This window comes from Lontra canadensis, unplaced genomic scaffold (assembly GCF_010015895.1).
Source record: "Lontra canadensis isolate GAN:19392208 unplaced genomic scaffold, GSC_riverotter_1.0 scaffold16, whole genome shotgun sequence".
Lineage (NCBI taxonomy): Eukaryota > Metazoa > Chordata > Mammalia > Carnivora > Mustelidae > Lontra > Lontra canadensis.
This window is the reverse complement of record NW_022631010.1, coordinates 26,041,405-26,058,328: the sequence shown is the minus strand read 5'-3', so window position 1 is coordinate 26,058,328 and position 16,924 is coordinate 26,041,405. Positions and strand designations below refer to the sequence as shown.

The window sequence follows — 16,924 nt, the reverse complement described above, 5'->3', positions numbered from 1 at the left end:
AGATTATCAAGAATACCCACCTTGAGAGTCATCAGTCAGGGTCCTGTCCTCTTTCTATACAATTTTTAAAAAAAATATTTTATTTATTTACTTGAGAGAGAGAGAGAGAATTAGAAGGGAGGGAAGAGACGAAGGGAGAGGGAGAAGCAGACTCCCTGCTGAGCAGGGATCCTGATGTGGGGCTCTATTACAGGATCCTGGGATCAGGACCCAAGCTAAAAGCAGATGCTTAACTGACTGAGCCACCAAGGTGGCCTCTTCTGTACCATTTTTTTATGCAGAGGTGAAGATGGTAATGTTTTAAGTACCTTTAAAATACAAGATTGTTCCTATGGGTGAGGTAGTCAGGTAAGGGACTCTCTGACAGTGTTAGAGACTGAATTTCACTGACATCAAAATGGGAATATCAGAGATATACAAAAAATGGCCCTAGATTCCCAGGAGGATCTAAAATGTGCTCATTGACCAATGACTCACCAAAACCCTTCTTGAATTGGTAGTTCAGCTTACATCAATACACATGTGAGCTGAAACAAAGGGAGTTGCTGCCCTCTGTGCAAGCTGGCAATTACTGGTATGAACAGCAAGCTGGATCAGTAGCCTTGGCCTGTTCCCAGTTCAGAGGAGAGGCAGGCATATCTCACTGACCACCCCTGACAAATGCTGACTTGAGGCCATCTGAGGCTAATAGGGGCTGTCCATGTAGCTGCATTTGGAGACACGTGTGGTGACCCTTTGTTGCCTCTGTCATGGACCAGGGCATGCCTGGCTAGGCTAGACTCAGCACTCAATAGCATGGCCAAGGGCCACTGCACAAAACCAGGAGCCTGTGGAGCTGCAGGTCTGTGTTAGTTCTCAGGATGTCACAGGACTGGTGTAGGCACCTTAATCTTAAAAGAGATGCAAAAGAAACATGAACAGCCCTTCTTTTAGAGGCACACTATATCTTCAAAGCTTTATATACATCCTTTAAAAAGAAAAAAGTTTACACATTTGGAAATGTAATTTGAGGCAACCCATACGGCCAGATGGAAGAATGCAAAATTTAATACATTGAGATTTTAAACCTAGATTGAGAATCTGCTGGCATTGTCTGGCTCTGCCCTTGGACAATCAACATGTGGGTTTCTCTGTTACAGACAAATAATCACAAAATCAAGGTACTAATTACTGAGATAATGCATCTTCTATATCTGAAAAAAAAAAATCCCTGTAATACACTCCAGGGAACAAAACAGACATGATGTATTTGTTCATTTATACACTGAAACTAGTTAAAAATCAGTAACTTTTATCCAACATTAGATTCTGGGGTGTGGGGGGAACAGCAAAAATCAGAAATCTGATTTGTCTTGGCTGCCCCAGATCATTAATATTTATACGGAATTGTTTAAGGTTGCAAAACAACTTTCAGAAGCTACAATCAGCATATTAAATGTGCATATGAAGATAGAGATATCCATTGAGCAGGGGAGAGGGAGGGAGGAAAGAACGGAAGAGGAGAGAGGGAGAGAAGGGGAGAGATCTTTTGATGGTCATCAAGCTTCCATTGCACATTCTCCTGATAGAAGGTAAAATCTATCCATCTGATATAGTGAGCACACTATTTTTGTGTGTGTGTTTTTAAATCATTTGTCTGCAAAGTCAACTATATTTCTGTGTCAGCCTAGGCTTTTGCAGCCATGGGTCTCCCTCCTCATAAGCTCAATTGACATGGCACTCACCTTGGGAGACTGAGGTGGACTTGTTCCAAGTCCTTTCCATCTGTCTGTCCCTTGGTAGCATTTTTCTCCCCTTGTGACACCGTCACTCCTGTTCCTCTGCCTCCACTGGGGCAAACCTGTCTTGCCAGGTCTTTTTCCTGGAGTCCAGCACAGGTTTTGTGGCATTAGTGGTTACCCGGCTGAGCCAGAAAATCTCTACCTCTCTGCCTATTACCTTGGATGACTGGTGATTCTCAAGTGGAAAGTCAGATCCTACGCTAATGCAGAATCTGCTAGTGCCCACAGATGCATTCATTAGGTGATATATTCAGTTTACTGTGGGTCAGGGGACATTTGATATGATGAACTTGAGGACAAAAGAGAGGCGTGTTGAAGTGTGTGAAACACGGACTCCAAAATGAGTCGATGATTATGAATAGCACCATTTAGCATGTGTGGAATAGGCAAGGGTCCAGTTTTATGTGAATGCACCTGTTCTAAACACACAACTTTGGAGCAAAAATAACAGAGAAATCTGTCCTTGTGACAAGGTTTAGATGGGAGAACATGAAAATGCTGTTTTGGTAAGAGAAGTGGTTAGAAAGATGGACAGGTGACAGCTTCTGAAAACACCCAAAGCATTTTTCTTCAAACATTTGAAAAGATTCCAGTCCATTTTCACACCAGTCAAAGGTTCGCTGTGACTAGCATCTGGCTGATGGGAAGGTGGAGGGAGATGAATGGCCCAGGGTCTTCCTCCATCTATCTCCAGTGACCCCAAGGGTATAAAGAGATATCCACAGAGACCCCCACAGTGCCTGACAAATGTGTCTGCTCACTTCCTTGCAAAATGATTTTTTAATCTAGAGATGAGTCTATTTTAGAACATACTGTTTCCATTCTGTGCTTCCTGACTATTCTTCAGGTTGTAATTCCAACCTGTTACTCTCTGGCTTAAAATGCTCTGTTAACAGGCAGACTCTCTGCTCTACATTCAAGGCTCTCTAGCCCTTCCCTGCCTTCTCAGTCCTATGTCAGTCTGCTTCCTTCTGCAGCATAAAGCTGATGTCAGAGTGATTTATTCCTTCCCCCACCCTCAGTAAGTCTTTATTTTTTCCAGGTATGATGCGGGAACAAGTCAGATGGGGCAGAGAATTAACTGTCCCTGATAGCTGCTCCCAACCCATGACTGGCAGCACCTCTTCCTTTCAGTGGAGTGCCTTGGAGGAGCAAGATGTGCTCTGTCTCCCAGAGGTTCCCCATGGGATTACTGCAGTTGTCCACTGTCCTTCAGAGGCATGTCCCCAGACGATTGTTCAGAGGCCTGATTTAGTCTCTGTCATGGCCAACTTCTCCCAGCTGTGTCTGAATACCCTTACATGATACTACATTTATAAGCCACATGGCTCCTCTTTAGGAAAAGACCAAGAAGAACATGGGTATGCATAGCTCTGCATCAGACACAAATGTAACCAGGCTTCAGTGAGCCTCTAAGAAGTGCCAGACTCTGTACTTGTTACCATTTACACAAGGATGTGACATCCTCTGAGCGTGCATAAGGCACAGATGGGCTTTGTCCCATTTTCTCACACACCTGTTGACTACAGTAATTTTGTACTTGGTCACTCATGCAGAACAAAGAGCAGGTTGAACTTCCTGTTAGCACCAGAAGGAATGGGCATTCAAGCAACAGATAATCTAAGTTCTTTAACCAAGCCTTCAATTTTCTAATTAAAAAATATTCCTTTCATGAAATAAATATATTCCCCATATAAACAATTAAGGAAAGAGAGACATGCAGACTTCTACTTCTGGTAATGCCTCCAGTAACTTCTCTGCAGAAGATAGCTAAAAGCCCTAGAGCAAACATTGAAGAACATTTTTATAAGTATCAAAAATATTGAAAAAAAAATGAGAGGTTATTAGCCAGAGGAAAGGCAAGAATCTGGAGACCAGGCACTGGGAGACACTTCTGCCCTGGTGATGTTGCTGACCCACAAGAGGAGACTGATTGGGAGTGTTTTGGTTACTTTTGGGGCTCAGAGCCCACTAAAGACAGAGATCCTGGCAAACCAGCCACTGCCACAGGATAGGGCACCAAAGAGTTATCATTGAAGAAACAGTGAAGTGAAAAGATATCTGTCCTCTCATGAATTACAGCCTGGCTTTGCATCTACCCAAAACTTGAGCTGGGGGGTCACTGGGTGGCTCAGTCAGTTAAGTGTCTGACTCTTGGTTTCAGCTCAGGTCAGGATCTCAGGGTGGTGAAATCGAGCCCAAAGGCTGGTTCAGTGCTGGGCTTGGCACTGAGCCAAGGGTGGGGTCTGCTTAAGAGTCTCTCTTCCTCTCCCTCCGCCCCTACCCCGCTCACGTGCACACAGTCTCTTAAAATAAAATAAATCTTAAAACAAAACCAAAACAAAACCAAAAAAATGTTGAGTTTGGACTAAGGTGACCCTGAATTCTTTGTGCCCAAGTCCTAACAAAAGCAAAGAAATACCTATCTGAAACAAAGTGGCATCCTTCTAATCCTCAAAATATTCCATTAATACATTTAAAAAACATTTTATTTATTTATTTGACAGAGAGAGAGAGAGCACGAGCGAGCACACAAGAAGAGGGACCTGCAAGCAGAGATAGAAGCAGGCTCCCCACTGAACAGGGAACCCTAAGCGGGGCTCAATCCCAGCGTCCTGGGACCACAACGTGAGCTGAAGGCAGATGCGCAACAGACTGGACCACCCAGGCATTTCTCCATGAATACTTTTTTCCCCCCAGATAATGAACAGCATACAACAACAAAAATCTAAGGACATATGTCATGAGTAAGAACAAAGAGAAGTTAAAAAATAGACTCACAGGATTCCCTGACATTATAATCATCAGCCATAAATTATAAAAGACCTCTGCTTACTATGTTCAAGAAAACAAGAGGTTTAAAATTCTGGCAGCTAATCACTATATAAAAAAAAGAAAGTGTTACAGCAGATCTGAAAAAGAGGAAACAAATTCTAGAGCTGATGCATTAAAAAGAAAAAGAATATTCTAACTTGGTGAATGGTTTATCAGAAGCTTCACTACAAGTGAAGATGGAACTGCCACCCAGAATTCCATATCTAGTGAAAACACCTAGAAGAATGAAATTAATAAAATGTTATTTCCAATGACACAAAACAGATAGCATTTCACCAGTGACCCATATTCAAGGAAATTCTAAAGGATATTCTCTAGATAAAAGGAAAACCATGCAAGCCAGAAGGTCAAGGATTCAGGAAGAAACAAAGAAACAAAGTGGAGGATGCGGATACAAGCACATAAATATTGGCAATATAAGCCAGTAACAATCTTCTTGAAGGCACATCTGTCCACCCACCCTTCTATGTATATACAAAAAAGGAAATAAGGCCCAAATTCATACTTTGAAAACATTAATACATTTATCATGTAGATGAAACTGACAAAATTCTAGAAAAATACAACTTTCCAGAATGCAACCTAACTTATCAATGTTAAATACATTAAATCAGTAATTAAAAATCTTCCTCCAAAGAAAGCTCCAGGCCCAGATGGCTCCACCAGTGAATACCATGAGAGAGACAACAAATAAATAATTTCAGTTTTATATAAACTTTCAGGGAACAGAAAAACAAGGCAATGAATGCAAGCTCACATTTTTCAATCAGCCAAGGCAATTTGCCTCGTTGTAGGTTGAAGGAAAACACTCATATAATTTTTTTCATTTGCACAAAAAGCTTTTGATAAGTTCGACATCCTTTCATGATTAAAAAATAAGATATCTGAAAGCTCTTATATCTCTATTAAGGTTGGATATTTTCCTTTAGACACCTGAGACACTACAAGGATGTCACTTATACTGATCACAGCTTTTGCAAGTGTAGTCAGGAAAGATAAAGTAATGAGGGCTTGGGAAAGTAAACGTAGGGAATAAATAATAAAGATGCAAAGAAGCAAGCCCTATGGAAGTCACAACCATACTCACTGGTGGGGTCAGGGGCCAAGGTCAGAAGGGAATGTGGCAGAGGGCATGGAGGTATTGTATTTCTTGACCTAGCTGATGGTTACTTGGCCACCTGCTTTAGACTAATTTGTTAAGCTATGTGGTTATATATGTGCACTGTTCTGAGTGTTATTTTCAAACTAAGAATGGTTTGAAAATCACGTTCTCATTAATGGTGTTAAAACAAACACACAAATAGGGGCACCTGGCTGGCTCAGTTGGTGGAGCATGCAACTCTTGATCTCGGGGTTGTGAGTTTGAGCCCCATGATGGGGGTAAATACTACTTAAAAATAAAATCTTAAAAAACCCCAAAGAGCACACACAGAGACACATACACATACAAAACATGAAAAATAAACACAAACACACTTGTGCAAAGGAGAGAAAAGCTAGTTATTGCCTTTATTTGGAGTTATTGTCTTTCCAGTCCCTTTCTGTTTTTCTGACTTTCAGAAATGTATAACAATATATCCCACACTCAGAGAGCTAAACATTGTAATAAAGGAAGACTTAAAAAAAGGAATCAATTGGCTGATTCTTCCAACAAACAACCATGGGATAATTTTTCAAGCCACAAACTTGTTCTTGTTGGAAGGATAAATGGGGACTGATAAGAAATTTAATAAAAGATAATTTTTATATGGGAACTCAAATCAATCAGCATTAAATGAAAAAAAAAAGTGATCATGGATGAGACTGATTTAGAACTTCTCGGTACCAAATGCCGGTACAGAGGAACTCTCTTGGCATTGCAGTGATTCCGTACAGCCTCACCCCCAGGACCCCCCTTTTGGTGTGCCAGTGAACCTGCTATTGTGATCCTGAATAAACAAACTTGCTAAGCTTCTGCTTCCTTACTTGCTGGGCCCAAGAGAACCTGTGTCTTGGCCAATGGTCCTCATGAGGATGAAATGTTATCCACAGTAAACTTCCTCCACAGAAGTGGATCTGAGTGTATCTGAAAGATTCATAAATAGCACAGACCCTGATGTGAACAGGGTCTATCCACCTTTCCCAGCTGTGCAGTGGTGATAATACTGCTTCTATACTCCTTCTATAGGGCTTTTGTGAGAATTAGGTGCCCATAAAGCACTTTGCACCCTGCCCAGCTTAAATTTAAGGCAATGCTCTTACTGTAGTTCTCACTCCATGGAAGGGTGCTGCTCTTGCCTAGTACAGGATAAAGGCTGGATGTCAGCTTATTATACCACCCACTTTCCTTTTGGTGTCAGGTCAGTGCAGACCACAGAGAGTCTTCCTGCTATATTATCAATGCTCCTGTGTCCGTGGAGGAGGGGCAGCCCTCGGGCGATAACGGGATAGAACCTCAGGTTGCTGATGCCCAGGTGACTAGCTCAGCACCTGTGCTTCCTGGAGAAGGGACAGGAGGAGGGGCATGAGACACATCTCCTGCAGCTCAGAGTCCCTCAGCCTCCTGCCTCTGGCTGGTCACTGACTGCTCTGGCCCAGGCCTTTCCCCCACCACAGCCAAGGCAGCATGACACTCCACCTGTGCAGGCCATGGGAGTGGGACAACACTCCTTCTCCAGTGGCCCCTGCCAGACTGGTCCTGTGAGCTGGGAGGTGGTAAACAGCATGGTAAGGCACTTCCATTTCTTTCCTTCCTTCTATGTACCTCTAAATAAAGCATTAACGCCCCGACCTTGCCATAGGTTCCACGTCTAGGGAGCCTGGGGCAAGTCCAGGAGGGTGACAGATTTTTCTGCTTGGTGCCCATCGGCCTGCTGCAGTGGTGTTAGGCATCTCCCAGGGCCGCATAGGGGAAGCAGTAGCCTGAGGCATTCCAGCTCCCAGGCCTGGGCCAGGGCCTCGGTCATTCACTGCAGCAAAGGCTCACTCTCTCTCAGCCCAGCATCTCCTGGAGAATAAGGCCAAAACTGATACACAGCCTAATAACCGTAGTTCTTTCAGAATCAGACATAACAAGGAATGGGGCAGTCCCTGGAGAAGTTGAAGCACGTCCTGAAATACTAGAACAGAAACAAGGAAAAACACACACAGCCTTTCCCACAACATAAAGCCAGAATCCCTTCTGCACACACTATTTCTCCCTTCAGCTTGTATTTTTAGCTGCAGAAAAATGCACAGTGGACATCCATCATCTCTCTCCTGAGCAACGCTGCCAAGGCGGCTCCTCCAAGTGCATCCTGGAAGACCTTGAGAGGCCTTGGGTGATAGGCTGGGGGTAAGGAAGGAAGGATGAGCAAATTCAGGGCCAATCCCTTTCCTGATCATGGAGGAAACAATCCCATCTCTTCAGCATGCCCCAGACACCACATGCACCTCTCTATGGTGTCGTGAAGCTCCCTGCATCCCGGCAACAAGGGCTACTACTCCTTTGCCTCCTGCATGAGCCACACGTGTGTACAGGGAGTGACACTGGAGTGCCCCATAGTAGGCACAGAGACTAATCATGTAAACATGAAGGTGACCAGTTGATGGTCATATTGATGTCTGGGTGTGTGGGGGGCAAGAGCAAGGACCCAGAAACCACATGGAGGTAAACACATGTGTGGGCACTGTGGAGAAGTGATGTAACAAAGAAAAAGGTGTCTTCACATTTAATCATTTCTCCAGGTGGCAAAATAAATGCACACACACACACACACACACACACACACACACACACACACAGATACACAACATGGGAATCATTCCAGCTGCAAAAGGTCAAGTCTAGGCACTGAGCAGAAGTCCCTAACGGTTTCCTGCTTCATATTTTTAAGTTATCTGACCAATCTCGCATTTTTCTAAGAGCAATCAGTTTGTTCTTTCAATGTCAATAAAGTGGAAGATGAGAAAAGTCATCCAAGTCATCCACTAGTTCTTTTAGCTCCAGTAGAATGGTGGCTCAAGAACCAGCTACGGAAATGAATCCAACAAATGGCATTATTTGGCAGTCTGCAAGGAAACTGTGTCCTCACCCTCTTTGAGCGGCACGTCTCAAGAGTTATTACAGAAAAGTTTGGGGTCTTTCTGGGAAATGGGGTGAAAACATTGACAAGAATCCTATGAATCAGCCGTAATCAATTAGTATTGATATCCAAGGTGGAGATTCAGGAGAGAAGCATTTCATTCCTGCTGGACAGTGGTGCTGTCCCTCATGTCTTCTACCAGGGCTGATCTGAGCAACAGGTCTTTATGTCCCAAATTCCATAATTGTTTTCCTCTACCTTTGTAAAATTTACAGTCACTTATTCAGAGGGGAAAAAAAAAAACAGTTTGCAAAGTACTCAACTTGTGTTTCTACTCTGCTAGAGAAAGTCAAAATCAGGAAAAATAGTAAGTACCTTTAGTATATATTACTACTAAGGATTGCCTGGTTCTCTCCCATAATTTAATATTATCCAGTCCTACTGGAGTCAGATGGGGAAAGGACAGACACATCCCTAAGAACTATTATCAGGGTTGCTATTTCACTGAGAAAACAAGAGGGGAGGATTCTATGGTCCAGACCACTGCTGGATGGTCTATTCCTGGATGATTATACCAGTCTCTAGCAAGATGTCCCAGCTTCTACCCTCGTCCTCTAAAGGCTCGCTTGATAGAGTATACACAAGTGGTGGCTTTCCTCTGCTCAAATACCCCAGTGGCTTCTCGGCCCAAATAAAAAGCCTGAGTCACTGTTACAACCTAAAAGGCACTGTGAAGTCTGCCCCCACCTGCCCCTCTCTTGGCTCATTTTCTCTTCCACACCCAGAAGGCACCTGCTGCAACCACACTGGCTTCCACATCATTCCCTGTGTGCACCAGGCATGTTCCCCACTCTTCCTTTGCGCTGGCTATCCCTCTGCCTGAGATATTCTTCCTCAAGAGGTCCACATGGTCAGTCTGTAATTTCATCATGAAATGGCACTGCCTCAACAAGCCCTTCCATGGCCACCTATTTAAAAATGTATGCTCCATATCCATTTCCTACTTAATTTTTCTCTTGTATAATGTATCTCTATTGGACACTTGAAGTTTATGTTTGCGTGTTCTCCACTTTTCTTGATGAGAATGTTGACTCTGTGGAAGGTGGAGTTCTACTTTGTTCGCCGCTGCATCCCTGCACACGGAGCAGGGCCTGGCGCATGGTAAGTGCTCAATAAATAGCAGATGAATGACTGTATTTAAGGACACTCTTATAGGCCGGGTTGTACTCTCATTCTTCTATTTTTCATATAGAGAGATTCCTCTTTTTTCTCCCTAATTTGTCTAATTCCCTTTGCTGGTGCTATTCATAATCTGGTTTTAATCTGGTTTTAATACCCTTTTCTCATTTAATTTCTGTTATAATGTTGCAGTTAGTAAAAGAAAGAAACATTTTATAAAACGGAATGAAATCAAGACATAATAACTACTGGAATGCAGGAGATGTTTGCCACAGAGGCAGCCCATGCAACCCTCCAGCCTGTCTGGGGCTCAGCTCCAGACCCAAGGCCTCCTGGGGGAGGGTCCCCAGCCTCTGTCTTGATAGCACCTGCCCCGTGGGATTTAGTAAAGGTAAAGGTACTGAGGGCAAGCACCACTATCCTGTCTAGAATGGACCTTTCTTTCTTACTACAACATGCTTTAAGCGCGGTAAGGCATGGTGGATTTAGAAACAAGTACTGTACTACTATTTTTGTTTGCAAACAGATAAAAGTCAAACTATATTGCAGAAGATTGGGTTTTAAGGGTTAGAAATATTGCTATTTACCTCATGTACTTTGCTATCTCTCCAATTTCTATACACCATTTAATCCTTTGAAACTTCAGTTTTCTCATCCATAAAATGATAACAACTGCCCACCTTTCAAACTCATCGCAAAGATTAAATAAGAAAAGATGTGCTCAGTAACCAGCTCCCAGCAGGCACTCAGCAAATTAGGGCTTCATTTCTATCCTCCACATTATTCAGAAGCCTCGGTTCCTAGATGGAGCTACCAACATTGCACACGACACTTCCTGCCCTATGAATTGGTTTATAAAACCTGCTTGCATTGAGAGCTGGGTCAGACAACTGATGCAGTTGGAGTAAAACAAGGCTTTGGACAAATGCCATGCCCCTCCCCCCACCGGCCTCCACGTGGACTCTTGAGTCCTCCATCCCCGTGCGCCCAGGCAGCTGCCTCCTTCAGAGGTGCTCTGCACCAGGCCATACCAGTAATCTCAGCGCATGGCCAGACACCCCTGACCTTAGGACAACATCCGACTTCGCTGAACTCCAATTTCACGGCCCAGAAAGTGATATGATGGTAGTGCTGCATCACAGATGCCCTATGCTCAAATGCAGATTACCAGGCCCTTTCCCCGATGCTCTGACCCAGCAGGTCTTCGGTGAGGTCAGGCAACGTGCATTGCAAACTGTGCTGGTGTGTTGATGCTGCTGGTCAGGACCTGGCCCCAAGAAAGCATGTGCACAGTATTTAACGTGGGAACAGCACCTATGACATGCTTAGCAGCTGTCACCTAGCTTGCTAACAACTTCAGTACTATTGTTCCTATTACTTAACTAACCTTATTTGAATTATAAAATCTGTTGGAGAAAATATCCTCTGTCTCCTTCCAGGTCTCCCTTCACGAGGGACCCACATGGGTACAGACAACTGGGATTTCCAGTAGAGCACGGTCAGCCCCTGATATTTTGGAGGAAACTTGCAGGGACCATCTCTCTATGTTCACTTCTGTGGCCTAGCTGGCTACATGCTGTAGGCTATTCTGATACCATTTTGTGGATCAAGAAACTGAGGTGTGGTAAAGTTGCCTGCTGACCTGGACCCAGCTGGAATAAGGCAGAATAATAAATAAGCCAGGTTTTGTAAGTCCAGGGAACCTATTAATTCTCCTCCCCATTGCCCTCTGTCATCTATTCATTGAGATTTGCTTTGTTTTGTTTGCCTGGAATGGACTCACATGTTTCTGAATGGCTTGCTGAGTGATTATTTTGACAACGCACAGACATGATGTAATTGTCAGTGACTACACTGAGATCTGATCTATGAAAAAAGGAAAAGAAATCACCCCAAATCACACTTAGGCATCGAAGATTTCCTTGTGAATAGCATTTGCAATGTGAGGGGTCCTGTCTTCCCAGATGGCTGTGACCTCCCTGCCTCAGTACCCCCACACCTGAGGGCAGCAGGAGGCCCTGAGCAGCCCACAAAGGACCCAGGAGAAATGGGCTTGGCTCTGGGCTCTCCTCTCTCCAGTGCATGCAGGGAGAGCTCCCAGCTGCCTTTGCTCAGGAAAGCACTGATTTAATCAAGTGTAATGACTCTCAGAGTGTCTGTTCTATGGTGTGCCCCATCCTCTCCCCTCCAATGCCTGCTGCAGATTTTGTGTCTGCAGTTGGGCTGAAGAGACACACAGAATGTGCAGCAGCCTGATGGCTGGGCTGGAGCACCATGTGCCCGGGGCTGGGTGTCCCCCAGATCTGCAGGAAAGCCCTGAGCTGCCAAAGCTCTAGGCTGTCAAACAGCAAGCATTGTGGGGAGAAGGTTCGAGACACGGATCTTGTGAAAGGCACTAACCTGCAGAGAGTTCTCCAAAAGATGTAGAACCCTTTCTTTGCTGGGGTTCCACTGAAGGAAATCCATGCTCACAGGACTAGGAAAAGAAGGACCGAGAGCCTGGGTGTTGGAGGGACCCCGGAGCCCATCCTCTAATTTCAATGCTGCAGGCATTCAAAAGTATTTGCTTTTCACTTCAGAGCCGTGTGACCAGAGGCCTCCACAGACACTGCATTTCACATTCGCTGTGAAACGAATAATCAGAATGGTCTTTACAACCAAAGGTGTTAACCGTCCTGAGCATCAGGCCCAAGTAAGAGGTTCGTAAGGTGTGAAGAATACAATTACTTTCCGGGGAAGAACCTAAATGCCAGCCTTGGCCGTTGAGGCCCTGATATTTATTATAGTTGCAATCTTTCGGACAGAGACCCTATGCACAGTTCGTCCTGCTCCAGGGATGGGGCCTCACCTAGGATGTGGAGTAGCCAAGACAGGGCAGCCTCTCCAGCCTTTCCCTGTGGCCAGTGATTTACCAGAGCTCATTTCTGCCCAGCGCCCTGTCTGCACATTCACGCTGATGTCGGCTGCCACACCTTTGAGCAGGTAACATCTGCCCCCATGGAATCCAAGGGGAAAATATCCCATTGTAAAATCTGGCAATCAGAATACAGCTCTGATGTCAATGGTACTTCCCAACAACCCCAGACAAGGTAGGTAAAGGGCTTTCTCAGCTGGGTTGACCCAGGAGGCTAAGAGTGACCTGCCCCGCCTTACCACTACAGTTGGCGGGACTGGAGTTCATGGGAGAAGGCTGAATGCCCTGTGATGTGGGAGAAGCTGGTTCTCTATGTCCCATACCCCTGTCCTTCCTTTTCTAATAGTGAGACTACCCTGGCCTCTTTGCAGCATGCTCACGCATGTTCCGGGTGCAGTTTACACAGGAGAGGACAGGCTCTGGGCCTTGGGGATCTTCTTCAGAGCATGTTCTGCACACTGAGGGCATCTGTGAACACGTCTGTCTCCTAGTCCCACTGTGTGCCCCAATCCTCGCCCATGTAGTAGTGCCCATGTCCCCTTCTTGGGGTCGAGGTATACCCAGGTCTGACTCCTCCCACACAGTTACCCAGGCCTCTGCCAGACCTGGAGTCTTGCTCCCTGGCTCATGCCTATTTCCCCAGAGAAAGGTGTTTTTGGCATTTGTAGGATAAACTCACAAAAGTGAAGGTCAGACAGATCCCCCAGGCCAAGCTGGATAAGGAACAACCGCTCAACACAACTCCAGCAGTGCAGGACTGCCCCATCCTCCATCTGGCCCCACCCAATAGCTTGTAGAATCTGGACTACAGAACAGGGCTGGGAGGCGGGCCTGCTTCATTACTTCCTAGAGGGGTCTCTCCAGAGTCCCTGCTAAGAAGCATCTGTTCTCAGGGGTGTTCACTGCTCTTCCCTGCTCCTCCGTGATGTCACAGAAGGAAGGAGGAGAGAAAGGAAAATGTATCAAGGGACTCTCCTCTCACCAAACAAAATGAGGTCAGCACAGAACCCTGCAAAAAGCAGTGAGAGGTCACTGCTGGACTCAGCCAGGAGACCTGTTTTCAAGCCAGGAGAAATAAATGTTTCCAACCCAAGACCTGCCAGAGCCCCAGAACCCTAGAAGCAGGAAAGGGAGCACTGGCTGCTGAGGGATGCTCGGCATGCCCCAAGGACACACATGATTGTGGGCTCTGCGCTCACCCCGCTGATCCAGGGAGCCGCCTTCCTATGGTCTGGCTGGGATGACGGTGTGGGTGTGGGGATGCTGAAACACTCTGTGGCTGGAAGACTAACAAAAACCGGGACTGAGACTATTTCTGTGTGAGTACTCTTCATTTGCTAGAGAATATCTTTCAAAGCCTGTCTTCCATGAAGGCACAACAAGAAGGATGCTTTGCATGAAAAAGACCTGGGTACCGACCCCCAGAAGCCCTCATGCTGAAGGAAGGAGGGCAAGATTTACCATCGGATGGGCCATGTCCTCCAGCAAAACTTCAGCTAGGGAGGGGCACACATGGACTGCTGGAAACTAGAACCTATTTTGTATGAATGAGACTGACTGCAGAGAGATCCACCCCCATGCCCCACCTACTTTCCCAGCAAGTCTAGGGTGCCTCCCAGGGCTGAGTCCATCCCACACCCCAGCCTGCTTTTGTCAGGAAGCCCTCTTCCTGAGGACAGCCTGCCTTGCCCTGGGGGCCATGAAGCAGTCCCAGCACACTGAGGTGAGGCCTCCTGATCTCTCTCTCTCCTGGGCCTGTCCTCCATACAATGCAGGCCATGTGGGAAAACCTGAGCTGCACAGTCTTCTCGGGCTCTCCTCCTCAGTGGCCTCACTGTGCTGCATGTGGGGCCGATGGAGAGAGGCTTACCTCATGGGACAAGTAGAAGGCTGCGATGCCTAAAGGCCAGAAGCAGCAGAGCATGGAGAAGACGCTGAGGCCCAAGTGGTCCCTTGGGGGCATCATGAGGAAGTTGTCCTCACTCTCTGTGTCACTCGAGTAGTCGCTCTGCAAGAGAGAGATGGGCAGGGATGGGACAGAAGAAGAGATCATTAACAGTGGAGTCACTCTACAATGCCCCAAATGTGGATGTCGAAACTGGGATGGTCACTGATGCTACTGTGCAGTGATAGGAAGGAAAATTCCTTCTCCGAGAAAAGAAGAAAGGAAGGCCTCAGTTAAGGAAAACTTTATCAAGAATAGGAGGAGAAAAATTCCAAGTACTTGGCTCTTGGGTTCCACAGAAGATCAAATCCTACAGAAGTCCATTATTTCACAGATCTTTGGGATCCAGGGACACAGGATGGGGACAGAAGTTTAACCTATGCGAGGATGGGATGGGCACATTCAGAAGGCACACTCACCAGCATGTGGACTCCTTTCTTTATTCTAAGACTTCAAACTGGTTTACAGGGCTAGGCAGGGGCCACTTGGGGCAAGGGGACACTCCCTGAAACCTCTTCATTTCCTCAGACTCTGATCTGAGTTAGGACATTGCTGGGCCTAGCGTCAACTCTGGGTGTCCATGTTCCTTCCAGAGGAGCTGATGGCTGCTTCATGAGAAAGCAGCTCTGTGATGAGGCCATTTGGCAAGCCCATGGGCTCATCCCAGGCCTGGCAGAACCTTCTAGGGAGTCTGGTGCAGGGGTCAGGGTCTGGCACAGGGATTTGTAAAAAGCAGCTCAGAAGACTCCAGCACTCACCAAGTATGGGAACCATGGATCAAACCTCCCTGCGGAAGGCTCCCTAGCTCCAGGATGCTAGACAGCTGGTGTCCCCCCACCACCCCCACCTCTAGATGCTGTGCCTACAGGATGCTTTTCGCCTCATGGGTTGTTCCATTTGTTGGGTCCCCATCATGAATCTTTTCTCCTCATTAAAACATGGCACACTTATGCTGGTTCATCCAAAAACCAGTGCCAGTGTATCTCCGTGCTTATTTTATATAAAGACAGAATCACATTTTACTCCAGATTTTGTTTCCTAAAAAAGAACCAGAGCATCTCTTCCTAAGAGGGTCATTAGCTTCCTCACTCCCTTTGCCAGCGCCAGAGGTGGTTAAACACACAGCCTCCGGCTGTAGGGCGGGCAGAGGCACTCGGTGCACGCTGCAGACAGCCTGGTCGCTGCCTCAGGTGGCTTCAGGGCAGGCACTGACCTGAGGCCCCAAACACCCAGGTGGACACTGAGTGAGTGAGCCTTGTGCTATGTGGACGCCATCACTGCCACGACCACCCCAGCAGTGCCACTGTGTGCTGCCCCTGACATTCCGGTGCATGGACAGACAGATGAAGTACCCGGGGCCATGGGCCCCCTCCCTATTTGGGTTAACTAAATGCACTTATCACTGCCATTCAGAGCCTCCTGTCAGTGTGCAGACAGCCACAGGGCTGCAGGGAATTAATGGGAACTTCCCGTTAGTATTCTGTTTCTGTGTCGTTGAGGGAGAACAGGCACATTCTCTTGGTCTCATTCAAATCCCAAACAAGGACCCTCTCCAGAGGCCCGGTGCTTGAAGCGGGCTATGCACTGTCTACACAGCCCCCATCCACCCATCACACACTTGCACACATGCACACCGCCCCCCCACCATGGGTCAGAGACTGGGAGGGATCTCTTGTCACAGGGAGCTGGCTCCTTCCTACCAAGCAGGTTCTCTACCCTAGGAAGACACTGGCCCCTGGGGTGCCAGCCACTCCACGAGTCTGGAGCACAGGGATTCCCCGAGACAAAGCCCGGTCTGTGAAATTTCTATGCTTTTCACTCTGTAGCACTGCTTTCCATAAGGTCTCTCAAACAATGAAGGGAAATGAGAATCATGGTCCTTATGACTATCTGGAAATGGCACTGAGCCACCCCTGGAATGGACAATTCACAGGTGAGACCCGGGGCTGGAGGGCTGGCCAGGGAGAGATGTGCATGTGTCAGCCTGCTGGGAAGCCAACATCTTTGATCTGAATGGAGGGGTGCAAGTGTTCTAGGCTAAGCCTGAGTGTCTTCATGGCTGTGTGTCTCCAGACAAGCAGCCATATGTCAAGGCTACCTTGGCCTCCAGACTCTCACTCTGGAAACAGAGTGTCAGCACCTTTGGGTGGCTTAGCCACAATGCAAAGGGTCCTCTGCACGAGGAGCTGGCGAGGTCTTGGAAGGGAGGCACCTGTAGTGACAGTCC

General features: G+C 46.6%; 1 protein-coding gene across 4 annotated transcripts in view; it reads right to left on the bottom strand.

Moving 5' to 3' along the window:
* Window positions 1-16,924, bottom strand: part of SYNDIG1 (synapse differentiation inducing 1) — a 174,732-nt gene that overhangs the window by 51,400 nt on the left and 106,408 nt on the right. For all 4 annotated transcript variants that reach the window (XM_032859336.1, XM_032859338.1, XM_032859337.1 and 1 more), the window contains one exon: window positions 14,623-14,760. In XM_032859336.1, coding sequence (XP_032715227.1) covers window positions 14,623-14,760 — 138 coding nt within the window. The remainder of the gene's footprint in view (window positions 1-14,622; window positions 14,761-16,924) is intronic.